The sequence below is a fragment of the Medicago sativa genome, chromosome 2 (genome assembly GCF_051527215.1).
Source record: "Medicago sativa cultivar Bolivia chromosome 2, Bolivia_mono, whole genome shotgun sequence".
In the NCBI taxonomy this organism is placed as follows: domain Eukaryota; kingdom Viridiplantae; phylum Streptophyta; class Magnoliopsida; order Fabales; family Fabaceae; genus Medicago; species Medicago sativa.
The window spans coordinates 53,081,506-53,094,968 of record NC_140750.1 but is presented as its reverse complement, the minus strand read 5'-3'; the positions used below and the strand labels follow the sequence as shown (position 1 = coordinate 53,094,968).

Below are 13,463 nucleotides of genomic sequence, written 5' to 3'. Positions count from 1 at the left end.
TCTAGCATGTATCGTATGCACTACTCCAGCATGTATTGGACTGTTTGAGCATGTTTAGGCTTCATTGATCGAGCATGTAGATTCAACTTCAAATAGGTACTCTAGGTTATTTGATTTAAGCTTGGTTTCAGTTTATTATATTGTTTGATAGTGATATATTAATGTGTATGTTTATTGAATTTTTTGATTTTATAGAATTTTCTGTTTTAGTTTTCAAGACAGTGTTGATTCTTCTAGTTGCAAGAGTTTAGGGGAAGAGAGTAGAATTTCTCAAGCAGCTTCTTTCTGTAAGATTTAAGAGGAAGATAGTGTTGATTTCATTTTTGTTTGTATACCTTTTTTTGTTGATTTTGGTGCTACATACTTCTTTGTGAATATTGATTATGGTTTTACCATTTCAGGAGCACCATTTCCACATAGGTCATGATTTTTTAGTCATTGAAAATGTGTCTGTGCGCGTGGTATCACACATAGTTAGATTGTGAGTAGGATATATGCGCATGAGAGAAATCTTGTATTTTTGTTAGTGCATGTACTTGCATTCTTGGACTTGAGGTCACACCAGAAGGGGTTGAGGATCAAGGGAAACTGACTCGAGTTGCTGCAGTATGTGGTCACGTATTTTTCTTTATGATCGATACTTTCAAAGTTTTTGAAAATAAACACTGACTGAAACGTTTTGAATGACTTCTGATGTCAATTTGAAATTTACCAATAGTCTGTATGTGCGAAAATAGCCTATGTGAATAACTTTGGATGTCAACTTTTGTGCTGTTCGATTCACTTATATTCACCAAAAATGGCAAATACTTGTTTTGGTGTTCTTGTGGAATAATTATCACTGGCGGCCATCTTCTTTCCTTTTTAGCCTCTTCATTATAAATGTTATTTACATTTCCCCTTTTTTTCCCCTACATGCATGAACTCGTCTGGCACACCAAATGTCTATAAGCAATCATAAACTTCTTAGTGATGTTTCACTTTTTGAATAGGTGATCTTACACCTACAAATGTGAAGCATCTCCAATAGTCTCACCTTGATCCACATGATTTAAAATAAAAAACCCAATAGATTCTTTGCAAAGTTTGTTGTTTTCTCTTCATGCCTAATATTTGCTTTTATTTGTAAATAAAACATGTTACTCTTTCAGTAATTTATGGTGTTTGTTGTCCTATTTATGTACTGTGATAAAGTTCATAATTAAGGATTATTTCTATTTCCCTGAATTCTCAACTGTCTCTTATGTTTTCAGTTAGTTTGTTGCTAATATTAATTTTTTGTTGTTGTAAAATTTCTGGTTTTCTGCTTATAGCATATTCATACTCTCTCTTGCTTGCTCTGATGTTGCACTCGTCACGTCTTTGAGGGATGGAATGAATCTTGTCAGTTACGAGTTTGTAGCCTATCAAGAAAAAAAGAAGGGGGTTCTCATTCTTTGTTAAGTAAGTACAACTTATTAGAATAATTATCTTTTATTTTAATTTCTATATTTCGGTTATATTAGGCTCTGAGTGGCATAAAGTAAGGGATAGCAGATGGATGATAAGCTAGTGGATTTGACATCTGATATTTGGTGTTATTGTAGTTTGCTGGTGCTGCGCAGTGCGCAGGAATGGGCAGAAACTATTGTTAGGTATACTATTAGTAGTCTCAATATCTTTGCTTATATATTCAGAGTCTGGTTTTTAATGAGGGTGGTGTATCCTATCAGGGTCTGTTAAATTTGTACCTAATGATTCATAATTTGGTCTGCAGTTAAGACTTTGAAATGTAACTCTGGAGGCTTTTTTAAAATGTGACTGGTAGTTATATGCTTAATTTTCCTAATTAATTAAAGTCGTCTCCTTGATTGTATCTTATTCTGTTGTTTTAGGTTAACGCCAGTTGCAGAACAGAGCCATCGTTCTGCTTCACTGTGCATATTAGAGCAACTTTAAAACTAAGACTATGGTTTGGTTTCAATGTGAAGATTGTGGATACAACCTCAAAAAACCTAAGTTACCCAATTACTTCTGATCTTGATCCGCCAACAAGGTTCGTTCTTATTCAATTCATGTTCATTTCACATATTAATTAATTAAAAGATGCTTAATTTTTCAGTTGTTTATGCGATGTAGCTTTCGTGCATTGACTGTGGACCAATGTTTGGCCGAGACACCATTCAGAACCACACACAGTGTATTACAGAAGCCGTGAGCCTCAAATTCTTATTCTCTTAATGAATCATTTTAATATATTGCCTCTATGCCTTGTGTTTTTTGCGAATGTCTGAATGTTAATTAATTTATAGATTATAGATTATAGGGATGTTTTTACATCCGCATCAGCAGTTGATAATTTTAGCTAATTTATCATATTGTAGAACACAATGTGTAGGCCTGATGCAGAAGCGACAAATGAAATTACAGCTACTGAGTGTAATTTGATAGATTATAGAATCAAACAAGGTATGCATTTGATAGATTTTACTTTTGTAATTGACTGAGTGTAACTTGAATTGACCGAGTGTAATTGACAGATTTTAGTTTTATTTAGATGATAAAGCATGTGACCGAAAAGGTGATATCTATACAAATAAAGAGTTTGGTTTGGGGTAACCTAAAGTACGTGTATGTGAAAACAAATTTGGTGTGTGAAGCTTGTGTAACAGAGGAAGGAAATGTGACTTAGTAAACTCTGATAAGATGGAGGTAATTAACTAAAGTTATATTAACATCATATATATATATATATGTGTGTGTGTGTGTGTGTGTGTGTGTGTGTGTGTTATAATAATTAGGTGTCTATCATAATATTATTGATTGATAGTTAGATGCAATGCTGTATTATTATTGATTGTTGTTTAGTGTAAATAGTTCTTTATTTAATTTAATATTATTGACCGATAGTTAGATATGTCATATTGTAGTATTATTGATTGTTGATTAAATAATTCTTCTTTATTAGCGTAAATATTAACAAATGTTTCTTCTATCTTGCGTGCTGTCACTTTTAACAAGTGCTTCATTCTGTTTTGAAATATGGTTTTGTTCAGATTAATTGTGATCCAGTGGCCGCTGAAGTGCAGAAAATGCACAATCAAATTGAACAGCTGCAAGCTGATCCTTTTATTTTAGAGGCGATGCAAGTGGATCATTTGAGGAGATTCAGGTGATTCAGGTACATCATTATTTTACGGAGTAATTTCTCCAATTTGTGATGATGCTTCACATTTCGAGGCATTAGGAAGCTATGTGAACAAAGTTCTCCACTTCAATTTTCTCTATAACTATGTTCTGAATGATTTATATTATCAGAATTCGTTCGCTAATTTCATCTGTCCATTAACTTACAGGTGTCACTGCCATCCTTTTCACTTGGGTTGCCAGCTTACTATGTCCTTGCTCTGTCTGAATCATCTTCTAACTTGTATCACTCTGATGGCATCAGGTCAGTGGCTGAGACCCCATGCACCACTCTCTCCCTCCAAATACACAAACAATTGAACACAATGTTTAGTTTGGTGTTCTTTATTTTCATTGACAAATAATTTTACTTAGCTTGGATCCACCTTCTCTATGTATAGATATGGAAACCAAGTTTACACTGATGAGCTAGACTCTCTATGGAGATTCCCGAGCCAAATGGTTAGGTTATGAGGTACACACCTTCCAATCCTTCTCAATTTCAAATTTGGCTTAGATTAATATATGTTGCTAAAAGAAATTTATAATGTTTCAAGATTTTATCCATACATGATATACGTCCACTCTTGTCCTTTTTCACTATTGCATGTTTGGAGTTGTAGTACTGAACTTCAAATACATTGAAATTAAACTTGATTCATACACGAATTACTAAAGTATTGTTGAACTAGTAGTGATGTCAAAGTATTAAGATTCATGCACGAGTTACTAAAGTATTGTTGAACTTGATATTTTCTTGCTACTTTTCTATTTGAGTTTTTCATAGATGCAAATATTGTTTGCTAAAATTATAACATGTAGATCATCTATGTTATCTGAAGTTTCATTTATATATCCTTTGAGTTCAATACTTGTCCCTATACTAAATAACATGTTCTATTTCAATTTCAATTATTGCTTAGGCTGATTTGGATATTCTGCATGAATTTTCAAGGAAGTTCCCTAGTCTTGTTTCCAACGAATAATATCTTGAGACTAAGGTCAATAGGACTGATGCTATGGTCAAATTCTAGCTTAAGAAAGTGCTCTGCATGGGAGTAGCTAATGGCAATGTCTTCTCGATCTCCATTTGGAGTCCATGTTAATGTATAACAATTGGAGTCATTAAATCATTAATAAGTACTTTTATTAAAAAATTATATAAAAAAATGATGTGTACATGTGTGATCTATTTAAGGAGTCCATATTAGTTTACCACCATTGTGGATGCTCTAAGAGTGACTTCCAGGTAAAATAGAGTGAGTTATTGTTGAAACAATGGTTTAGTCCATGGAAGTATTGAAAATAGAGCGAGTTACTGAAATTTTTATGGGTTAGTTAAAACAAGTGGAGATTTAAGAGTAAATATTTCAACGAAAAATAGACTCAATAAGAAAAAAATCCACATTATTTTAAAATGTTTAATAAGCATATATTTTTTTAAATCAACATAAGACATTTGTATTTTACTATTCTCATAACCAAAGACCAAATGTGAAGGTATTCGATATAATATTGGTTGGATAAAAAAATTCCATGCTTGACAAAAAAGAATTGCATGAAAGCAAACGACATCCAAAAACTTATATTTGACTAGCGGAAAGACGGACACTATCGTGCCCGTTTGTCCGCTCTTTCTACTGCGCTAACGCATGTGATTATTTTATTATGTTTGTTTGTATAATTTTGCTTAAAATTTTAAAATATTATGGAAATTATTGATATATTGATTTAAAAAAAAAATTGCATGCTTGACAAAAAAGAATTGCATGAAAGCAAACGACATCCAAAAACTTATATTTGACTAGCTGAAAGACGGGCACGATATTTTAACAATTTTTAGTTTGCTTGCATATAAAATTAAGGTAAAATAATGATCATTTATTGTTTATTCTAATAGTAATTAGTAACATCATAACATAAATGTGTCTGTTGTGTAAAAGAAACATCATAAATAAATGTATAAATGACATGTTATGTAAAAGAAACATTGTTATGACTGCGATAAAAGAATATCTTTAAAAACTACATTTTTTGTAAAGTCTCCATCTTCTCCTTCTATTTTCCCTTCTTTAATGAGAACTTTTGTTGGTTAGTATGTTCTTTTTTTACATGAAGTATTTTTGAAATTGTGTTCTGCTAGGGTTTGGCCGCGACTCCCAATTGCACCACCTCTTCTGCACCGTTCTCCACCCAGTCTGACTCGGTTGTGCCCTAGCTGCATCATCGTTCTACTTTCCTGGTCATGTTTGACTGGTAGACGGAGCTTGGTCCTCCCTCCACCCCTGCTGCGATCCCATGCAGAAACAGTAACGCGGCTGCAATTGTTCTAACACACAATGTTTCTTCTGCTCAGATTGCTGCGCCTGTGCAGCAAAACCCTCTTTTGCACAGGCTCTACGTGGTGCTCCGTCAACTGCTAATCCTCTCCCGTTGCCCTCGATCCGTGGAGAAACGCTAGCCATATCAATTTCAACCACTGCTTACTCCCGGGGATTATATTACTGTAAAATTAATCTCCGTGGTCGTTTGGTATTGAACAAAGGCGACAAGTCGTATGCAACCAAAGATATCACCGCCAAACTACATAAGATATGGAAAGTCAAAGGACCATGGCATATGCTCTCCCTTGGCCGAGGTTTTTATGAATTCTTTTTCGCATTGCAAGAAGACATGCGCACGGTTTGGGCAGCTGACACCGTAAGCTTGAAACCGGGGCTGCTCAGACTTTTCGAATGGACCAAGGACTTCATTCTTCACACTCAAAGACAAACTCACACGCAAGTATGGATTCGGTTGTGGGAACTTCCACAAGAGTATTGGATGGAGCGAACTTTGTATGAAATTATGGGTGCGGTGGGGACGCCGTTACTGATTGATAAGGTCACAAGGAACAAACTGTATGGACACTACACACGGATACTTGTTGATTTGGACCTTTCAAAAAAGGTTTTCTACGAGGTGATGGTCGAACGGGAGGGTTTTGCTTTCCCCGTTGCGATTGAATACGACGATCTTCTAGAATTCTGTACGCATTGCCATAACATTGGTCATAATATTAATTCATGACGTCGGTTACACCCCTGAAGAACGGAAAGACATGAGTAACCGACGAACGTGGGAAAGAAAACTATTGATAACAGAAAGTAACCGGTTCATTATCAAAAACCAAAACAAACTTGGGAACCGAAGGATAATTCGGAGGGCATTGGGTCCTCAAAGGCGTTTGCATCCGTAGACATTGATCAGCAAGATGTCTCTATTCCTGAAATGGTATTGCTACACAAGGATGTGACTGTTCTCGCATAGCAGCATGTTACAAGCACATAAACTCATGATTTGGCAATCACGCAAAATACAGATGGCAATATTCCTGGGATGGTATTGTTGGACAATGATGTTACTGTTCCCGCACAGCAGCATGTTACAAGTACAGAATCTACTGATTTGGCAGTCACACAAAATACAGATGGCAAGGATATGACAACTAAAATGACGGATAAAGATACAGAGAAAGGAATAGCGCATGACACAACACAAATGGCAATACCTCAAAATTCTGTGAATGAAGGGTTCGAAGCTACTTACACATTTGAGGTTGAATCAGATGTGACTAACAACCGCACAGACCAGCTTCCTAGCACCTCAATTCACGTGTTGGAAGAGATATCCACTGATGAGAACATAGGCATGGTTGATCGTGAAAATGAGCAATACTCCACTGCTGCAGATCGCGAACATGATGCCCTCCAAGACCAACACGCAGTAAATAGTAACACTGATGACGTAGAGGCAAATTTTTCATTTCAGGTCCCATCTGTTCAGCCAGAAGTACACAGCAGTAGAAACATGCAGAATGATCTAGATTTATGGGCCAGAATACGTGAATATGACCAACGAATGGCTGATGAAGGCTTCACTCAAGTTCTTTCAAAGTCGCAGAAACAAAATCTTAAAAAGCAAGTCGTTAGCAAGCCTTATCAGACCCGTGCAAAGAGCGGTCCTCTTCCATCTTCCCAGTGATTATGTTATATTGGAATTTCCGAGGTATTGGCAATGTCGATACCAAAATTGCTTTAAAAAATTTCTTTACATTTCATAAGCCATTATTAATTTTTGTGGCGGAACCGATGATTGATTTTGAGAGTGTTCCTCCATGGTATTGGGATAGTATTGGGGTCTCAAAATATTGTGTAAATAGTAGAGAGAATTTGCAACCTAATCTTTGGGCTCTTTGGGGCAGTGAGGTTAGTGCCACTGTGATGTTTATCTCTGATCAGTGTATTGCCTTAGAAATTTCTTGTCATCAATCTACTGTTTATATTGCCTCCGTTTATGCAAGCACTTTCTATTTAAAGCGGCGATAACTTTGGGCTGATCTGACTAATTTGCAAGGGTGCTTCCAAGGTCCTTGGTTGTTTATTGGTGATTTCAACGTTGTTTTGGGTGGTCATAAGAAGCGTGGTTGTCGGCCTCCTCCTCCTTTGTCTTCTATTGATTTTATGAATTGGTCGAATGCTAATCTTTTACATCACCTTCCTACTTTGGGTGCATTCTTCACCTGGCCCAATGGTAGGCTGGGCTCGGATAATATTACTCTCCGTCTTGATACAACAATTTGTAATGAAAATTGGGTCAATTTTTGGTGTAGTTCCACTTGTGCAACTTTAGTACGCCATCAATCGGATCACCACCCTTTGCTTATGTCTATGGATTTTTGTACATCAGAACGTTCAGGGAAAATTAAATTTTTTAAAACCTGGACTGATCATGAAGATTTTCGGAGAATTGTTGCGGAAAATTGGTCTAAAAATACTAGAGGGCATGGCAATGGCTCGGTTGCAAGCTAAGCTCAAACACATGAAATAGGTGTTTAGGCATTGGAATCGCAAGGTTTTTGGGGATGTTGATAGGAAGGTTCGTATGGCAGTGGATGAGGTGAATCAGATTCAAAAAATTATAGATACCGATGGGTTTTCGGATCAGCTCTATGCTGAAGAGCTTGAGGCGCAACTTATTCTTACGAAGGCATTGAATTATCAAGATGAGCTTTGGAGGGAAAAAGCAAGGGACCAAAAATTTATTCATGGTGATAGGGATACTGCATATTTTCATAGAATATCCAAAGTCCGAGCAGCAAAAAATTCAATTTCTTTTCTTCAAGATGGTGATGTGGTTCTAACTGATCCTGCTCTCATTGAGGTACATGTTCTAAATTATTTTCAAGCCATCTTTAGTGTCTACAATAACTGCATAGAAAATGACTTGGTTGCCGATAATATTCCTTCGTTGGTGTCTAATGAGGATAACAATATTCTTCTTTGGCTTCCACAGTGGGAGGAGGTTAAAAATGCAGTGTTCGCTCTTAATGGTGACGGTGTCCCCGGACTTGATGGGTTTGGGGGTCATTTTTATCAGACTTATTGGGACATTGTTGGTGCAGATGTCATTCAGTCAGTGTAGGATTTTTTTAATTTCTGGTCAGTTCACTCCGAATATTAATTCTAATCTGATTGTGTTGATTCCGAAGGTGCCTGGGGCGCGTGTTATGGGGGACTACCGCCCTATAACACTTGCTAACTTCCAGTTCAAAATTGTCACTAACAATATTGCAGATAGGCTGGCTAACATTACTACGCGGATTATTTCTGTTGAACAACGTGGCTTCATCCGTGATCGTTACATTTCTGAATGTGTCATTCTGGCATATGAAGCTATTAACTTACTTGAGAAGTGTCAATACGGTTGTAATGTAGCTCTAAAAGTGGATATTGCAAAGGCCTTCGATACTTTAGATTGGAATTTCCTTATCACGGTGCTTTAGCGGTTTGGTTTTGATGAAAAATTTGTGCATTGGATCTTGGTGATTTTACAATCCGCTCGTTTATCAGTGTTGGTTAATGGGAAAGCTGTTGGGTTTTTTTCTTGCTCGCGTGGTGTTCGCCAAGGAGACCCTTTGTCACCGCTTCTCTTTTATCTGGCTGAAGAGGTTCTTAGTCGGGCTCTTTCCATGGCTTCGACTGACGAGCAACTCACTCCAATGTCCTATTGTCATGGGGTCTCTCTCCCCCCATATATTTTATACGCTCATTATGTTTTGATTTTTTGTACAGGTACTAAGCGTAATATCCGTAGACTTCTAAATATTTTTAATAAGTATTCACAGGTTTTTGGTCAAATCATTAATAATGCAAAGAGTCGCTTCTTCACTGGTGCCATGACTGCTTCGTGTGTTCAAATGATTTCTTCCCTCTTGGGGTTTAATGTGGGATCTTTGCCATTTACCTACTTGGGGTGTCCAATTTTTCAAGGAAAGCCTAATGTGTCTCATTTTCAAATTATTACTGACGGGATCAAAACAAAGCTCTCCACTTGGAAAGGTACTAGTCTATCTATCATGGGTCGTGTGCAGCTCGTTAAATCTAATATTCATGGAATGCTAGTCTACTCTTTTCATGTTTATTTGTGGCCGAGGAGGCTGCTCCGTTCTTTGGATACTTGGATTAAAAATATTATTTAGAGCGGTGATGTTCTCATTCGAAAGGTTTGTACGGTCACTTGGAAAATTCTTTTCCGCCCGTGGTCGGAAGGTGGTCTTGATATAAAATCTACGCGGTTGATTAACGATGCTTCAATGTTGAAATTAGCTTGGAATCTCTTTTCCTCAAATTCTCAATAAGCGGTTCTATTCAAGAGTCGGTTTTTTTCTCATGGGCAACCTATCCGTCGTTTTGTCAAGTCTTGGGTTTGGCATGGTGTTAAAAACGATATAGGCACCATTCTTCAAAACACATTATGGATAGTGGGAACGGGAGATAAGATTAATCTTTGGACAGAAAACTGGCTTGGAGAACCGTTGGTAAATTTATTTAATATTGATCATTTCTTCCATTCTAGTTTCAGTGGTAAAGTCTCGGAGATCATTGATAATGGTAATTGGAACTTGCCTTCGTCCCTTTTGGTGCCTGTAGTAACATTCAGGTTAGCTACTATTACTCAGCCGCGGGTACAACTACCTTATTCTCTTGTTTGGACACATTCTGCAGACGGACAGCTCACATCGAGACAGACTGTTTCTTTTCTCAGACCGGCTTCCCCTTTGTTACCTTGGGTAGAGCGCATATGGAAGAGATGTATCCCTCCATCTCACTCCTTTTCTTATTGGCGGTTGATGCATGGTAAGATGCCCACGGATGAAAACCTTTGGACTAAGGGTTGTGTTATTGTCTCTGTCTGTTGCACTTTTGCATCTGAGCTGTGGACATGGCTTGGGGGGAAGCTTAATCGTTTGATAGATTGTTCCTCAATTGCCTCTCTTCTCAATTGCATACCTACTCATTGTTCATCCCAAGTGTCTGATATTTATTTGGCAGCAGTTATTCATACGGTGCACACAATTTGGTTAGCCAGAAATGCTTTTCATTTTCAATCTCAGTTGTATTCTATTCACTCAGCAAAAGTGCGCATCCACTCTTTGATTGCAATGTTCGGCAATGTTTCGACAGGTAAATGTTTACCTTCTGACTTGGTATTTCTTGAGGACTTCTCGATTTCATCTCATCGCCGTAAATACAAGGAAATTATTTTGGTGCTATGGAAGTCTCCTTCCTCTCCTTGGCTGAAAGTTAATACAGATGGTTCCGTCGTTGGTGGGTTAGCGGATTATAGGGGTCTTTTTAGGGACTCTTTAGGCACATTCCTCAGTGCCTTCTCTTGCAACATATGTATTGCCTCGGTTTTTCATGCAGAAACACTTGCTTTTATCCTTGCTATAGAACATGTGGCACATCATGAGTGGAGAAACCTTTGGTTGGAGAGCGACTCAACTAGTGCTTTGATGATTTTTTCGAACTCTTCCTTAGTTCCGTGGTTGTTTAGGAACAGATGGCATACCGCTCGGAGACTAGGTGTTCAGGTTATTTCTTCTCATATTTTTTGCGAAGGTAACAGCTGTGCGGACAAATTGGGGGATATGGGTCATGGGATTCAATGTTCTATTTGGTTAGAAACGCTTCCAACTGAGTTGCATTTGGATTTCTATCGTGCCAGAATTGGCTTACCTAATTATAGATTTCCCTAGTCATTTATTTTCTGTTTTGTTTTGCTTCATTTTTTTTTGTGGGTTTTGGCCTAGTCCCCCCCTCTTTCTTTGTACATATTTTTTTTCCCCTTTTTTAATGAATTTAGAGTTTGATGCGCATAGGACGGAAACTTCCTAGGGTGCCAACCTTGTTGGGATGTCGGTGTTGTTTCATGATGTCTGTCTTTCTCCCTGCTTAGCAAAAAAAAAAAAAAACTTTTGTTGAATTTTGAGAAACTCCTCTTGATAAAGCTACATATAATTGACCACGGCTGAAAACATGTCGTGGAAGATAGATTCCGAAATTGGGAATGGTCTGCCCTTGTAACTTGTTTATGGTAATAGCAAAACTTAGTCTAACGGGAAACTGCTTTCTACTAAGCAAAAATGGAAGTCATAAACCACATTTATTTTTAATTTAATTCTGGGCAAGGAATGCTCTTTTTTCAGCATTGCTCCCTTTTAGGATTTCCACATCCAACATATTCTTAAATAAACCACAACGTAACAATCGTGTTCCATTAAACAGGCCATATCTAGGGTATATGTTTCGCAACAACATCAAAGGTGCACCTTTTTTTTACCTTTAAAATATGTGGTGGCATACTTCCTTGAGCAATTGATTTTAGGAATTCTTGTTGATATAAGTTATGAGTATCCCCTTCAACCTCGTTAAATGACAACAAATTATGTTATTCTCCTGAAAACTAATTGATAATTATGTCATTCAATTTTTAAACATCATCATTTGTAGGTGTCATTATGGCTCTTTCGACCATATATGAATTATGATATTACTCGTCGCCTATGAATCACATAAACTCCTCATATTAGATGAGTCTGAACACGTGTTGCATCCGCATCCACAAATATAATTACCCTAAATTATGTGATTTTCTCAAATTATCAACGTTATTGGCATGTCAGTATCCGAGTTGTATCTGGTGTCGGTGTTCGTATCCATACTTCTTAGCGGTCCTCTCTTTTTATGGCCTCTCAGATGGTGGTTTGAATGTAACTGTAACAACCCGATTTTTTGCTAGATTTATTTTATTAATTATTTATGTGTGTTATATGTGCTCTTATGTGATTATTGCCTCTGTGTGTATTTTTTTTTTTGTCGGGATTTGTAGAATTCGGTGTTAGAAGGGTATTTTAGTCATTTTGGACTTAGGGACATTTTGGTCATTTTATGAGTAGGGGTAATTTAGTAATTTTGCTGAGGATTGTTTTTAGTGTTTAATGAGGGTTGTTATTTTACTAAGTTACCGGAGAGTGTAGTGATTTATTTTGTTACCGGTAAGTGACCGTTAGTATTACATTTCACCGTTAAGTGAGTTGTAACATTTTTGGGTTAGAATAGAAATGGGTTAGGCCCATTAAGGTGATGTGAGTTGAGCCCAATTAGATGGAACCTATATAAGCTCTAGTTGGTAGAGGAAATAGGGTTTTTGCCAACATTTTCATTTTCAATTGAGAAGAGATAGAGATAGAGATAGAGAGAAGACAAGGGTTTGAAGAGGAGATCTAGAGAAGGCTAGAGGGAGGTCAAGCTTCAAGGATTGGAGCTAGGATTGGAGCTAAAGTGAAGCCTTAGTGTTGATTGTGAAGAATTGAGGTAAGGGGGTTAGGCTTTAATCATAATCCTTTAGTTTAATTCTACCCTAATTCTTTGCATAACTGTGGTTAAGTGCTTAATTTGATTTTGGTTGTAGAATTTCGTGCTTAATTTTGTTGACATGATTATGTACATGAATTGAATGTTAATTGTGTTGTTGTTGTTGTTGAATTTGTATGTTTTTGTATGAAATTGATGATGAATGAAGTTGTGGTTGTTGAATTGTTGATGAATTCATGTTCAAATGTTGTTTTAGCATGTGTTGTTGATGAATTGATGCATTGGGTATCATGAATTGATGAATTGGTGATGAGAATTGTTGTTGTTGTTGTTGAAAGTTGTGGAAGTTTGGTGATTTGATGAATTTTGTTGTGTTGATGTTTTAATCTCAAAACTTGTGTATGTTTAAGTGTTTTGAATGTTATATGACTTATAAACATCTTTGGGATTCAGTTTTGGGATTTGGAATGATAAAAATTGGGATTTTGGGGTGGAATGGGGTTGGAACCGGAAACTTTTTAAACTGTTCTGGTGTAGGACGCTTAAGCGTGCTCCAAGCGTACACTCCCACCAAGCGTACACTCCCAGAAGCTACTGGAA

The 13,463-nt window shown here is 36.9% G+C and overlaps 1 protein-coding gene, 1 long non-coding RNA gene and 1 pseudogene across 2 annotated transcripts; all 3 read left to right on the top strand.

Moving 5' to 3' along the window:
* The first annotated feature begins 3,024 nt into the window (after positions 1–3,024).
* Positions 3,025–3,641, top strand: LOC146948847 (uncharacterized). Its single transcript, XR_015025360.1, has 3 exons — positions 3,025–3,151; positions 3,336–3,430; positions 3,567–3,641. It is a non-coding gene; the product is annotated as an uncharacterized LOC146948847 (long non-coding RNA).
* An 814-nt stretch (positions 3,642–4,455) lies between these two features.
* Positions 4,456–7,188, top strand: LOC146948846 (uncharacterized). Its single transcript, XM_085748436.1, has 3 exons — positions 4,456–4,498; positions 5,522–6,193; positions 6,527–7,188. Exons 1-3 carry the CDS (start codon positions 4,456–4,458, stop codon positions 7,186–7,188), a joined length of 1,377 nt encoding a protein of 458 aa, XP_085604562.1.
* A 2-nt stretch (positions 7,189–7,190) lies between these two features.
* Positions 7,191–11,245, top strand: LOC146948845 (uncharacterized; annotated as a pseudogene).
* The last annotated feature ends 2,218 nt before the right edge of the window (positions 11,246–13,463 follow it).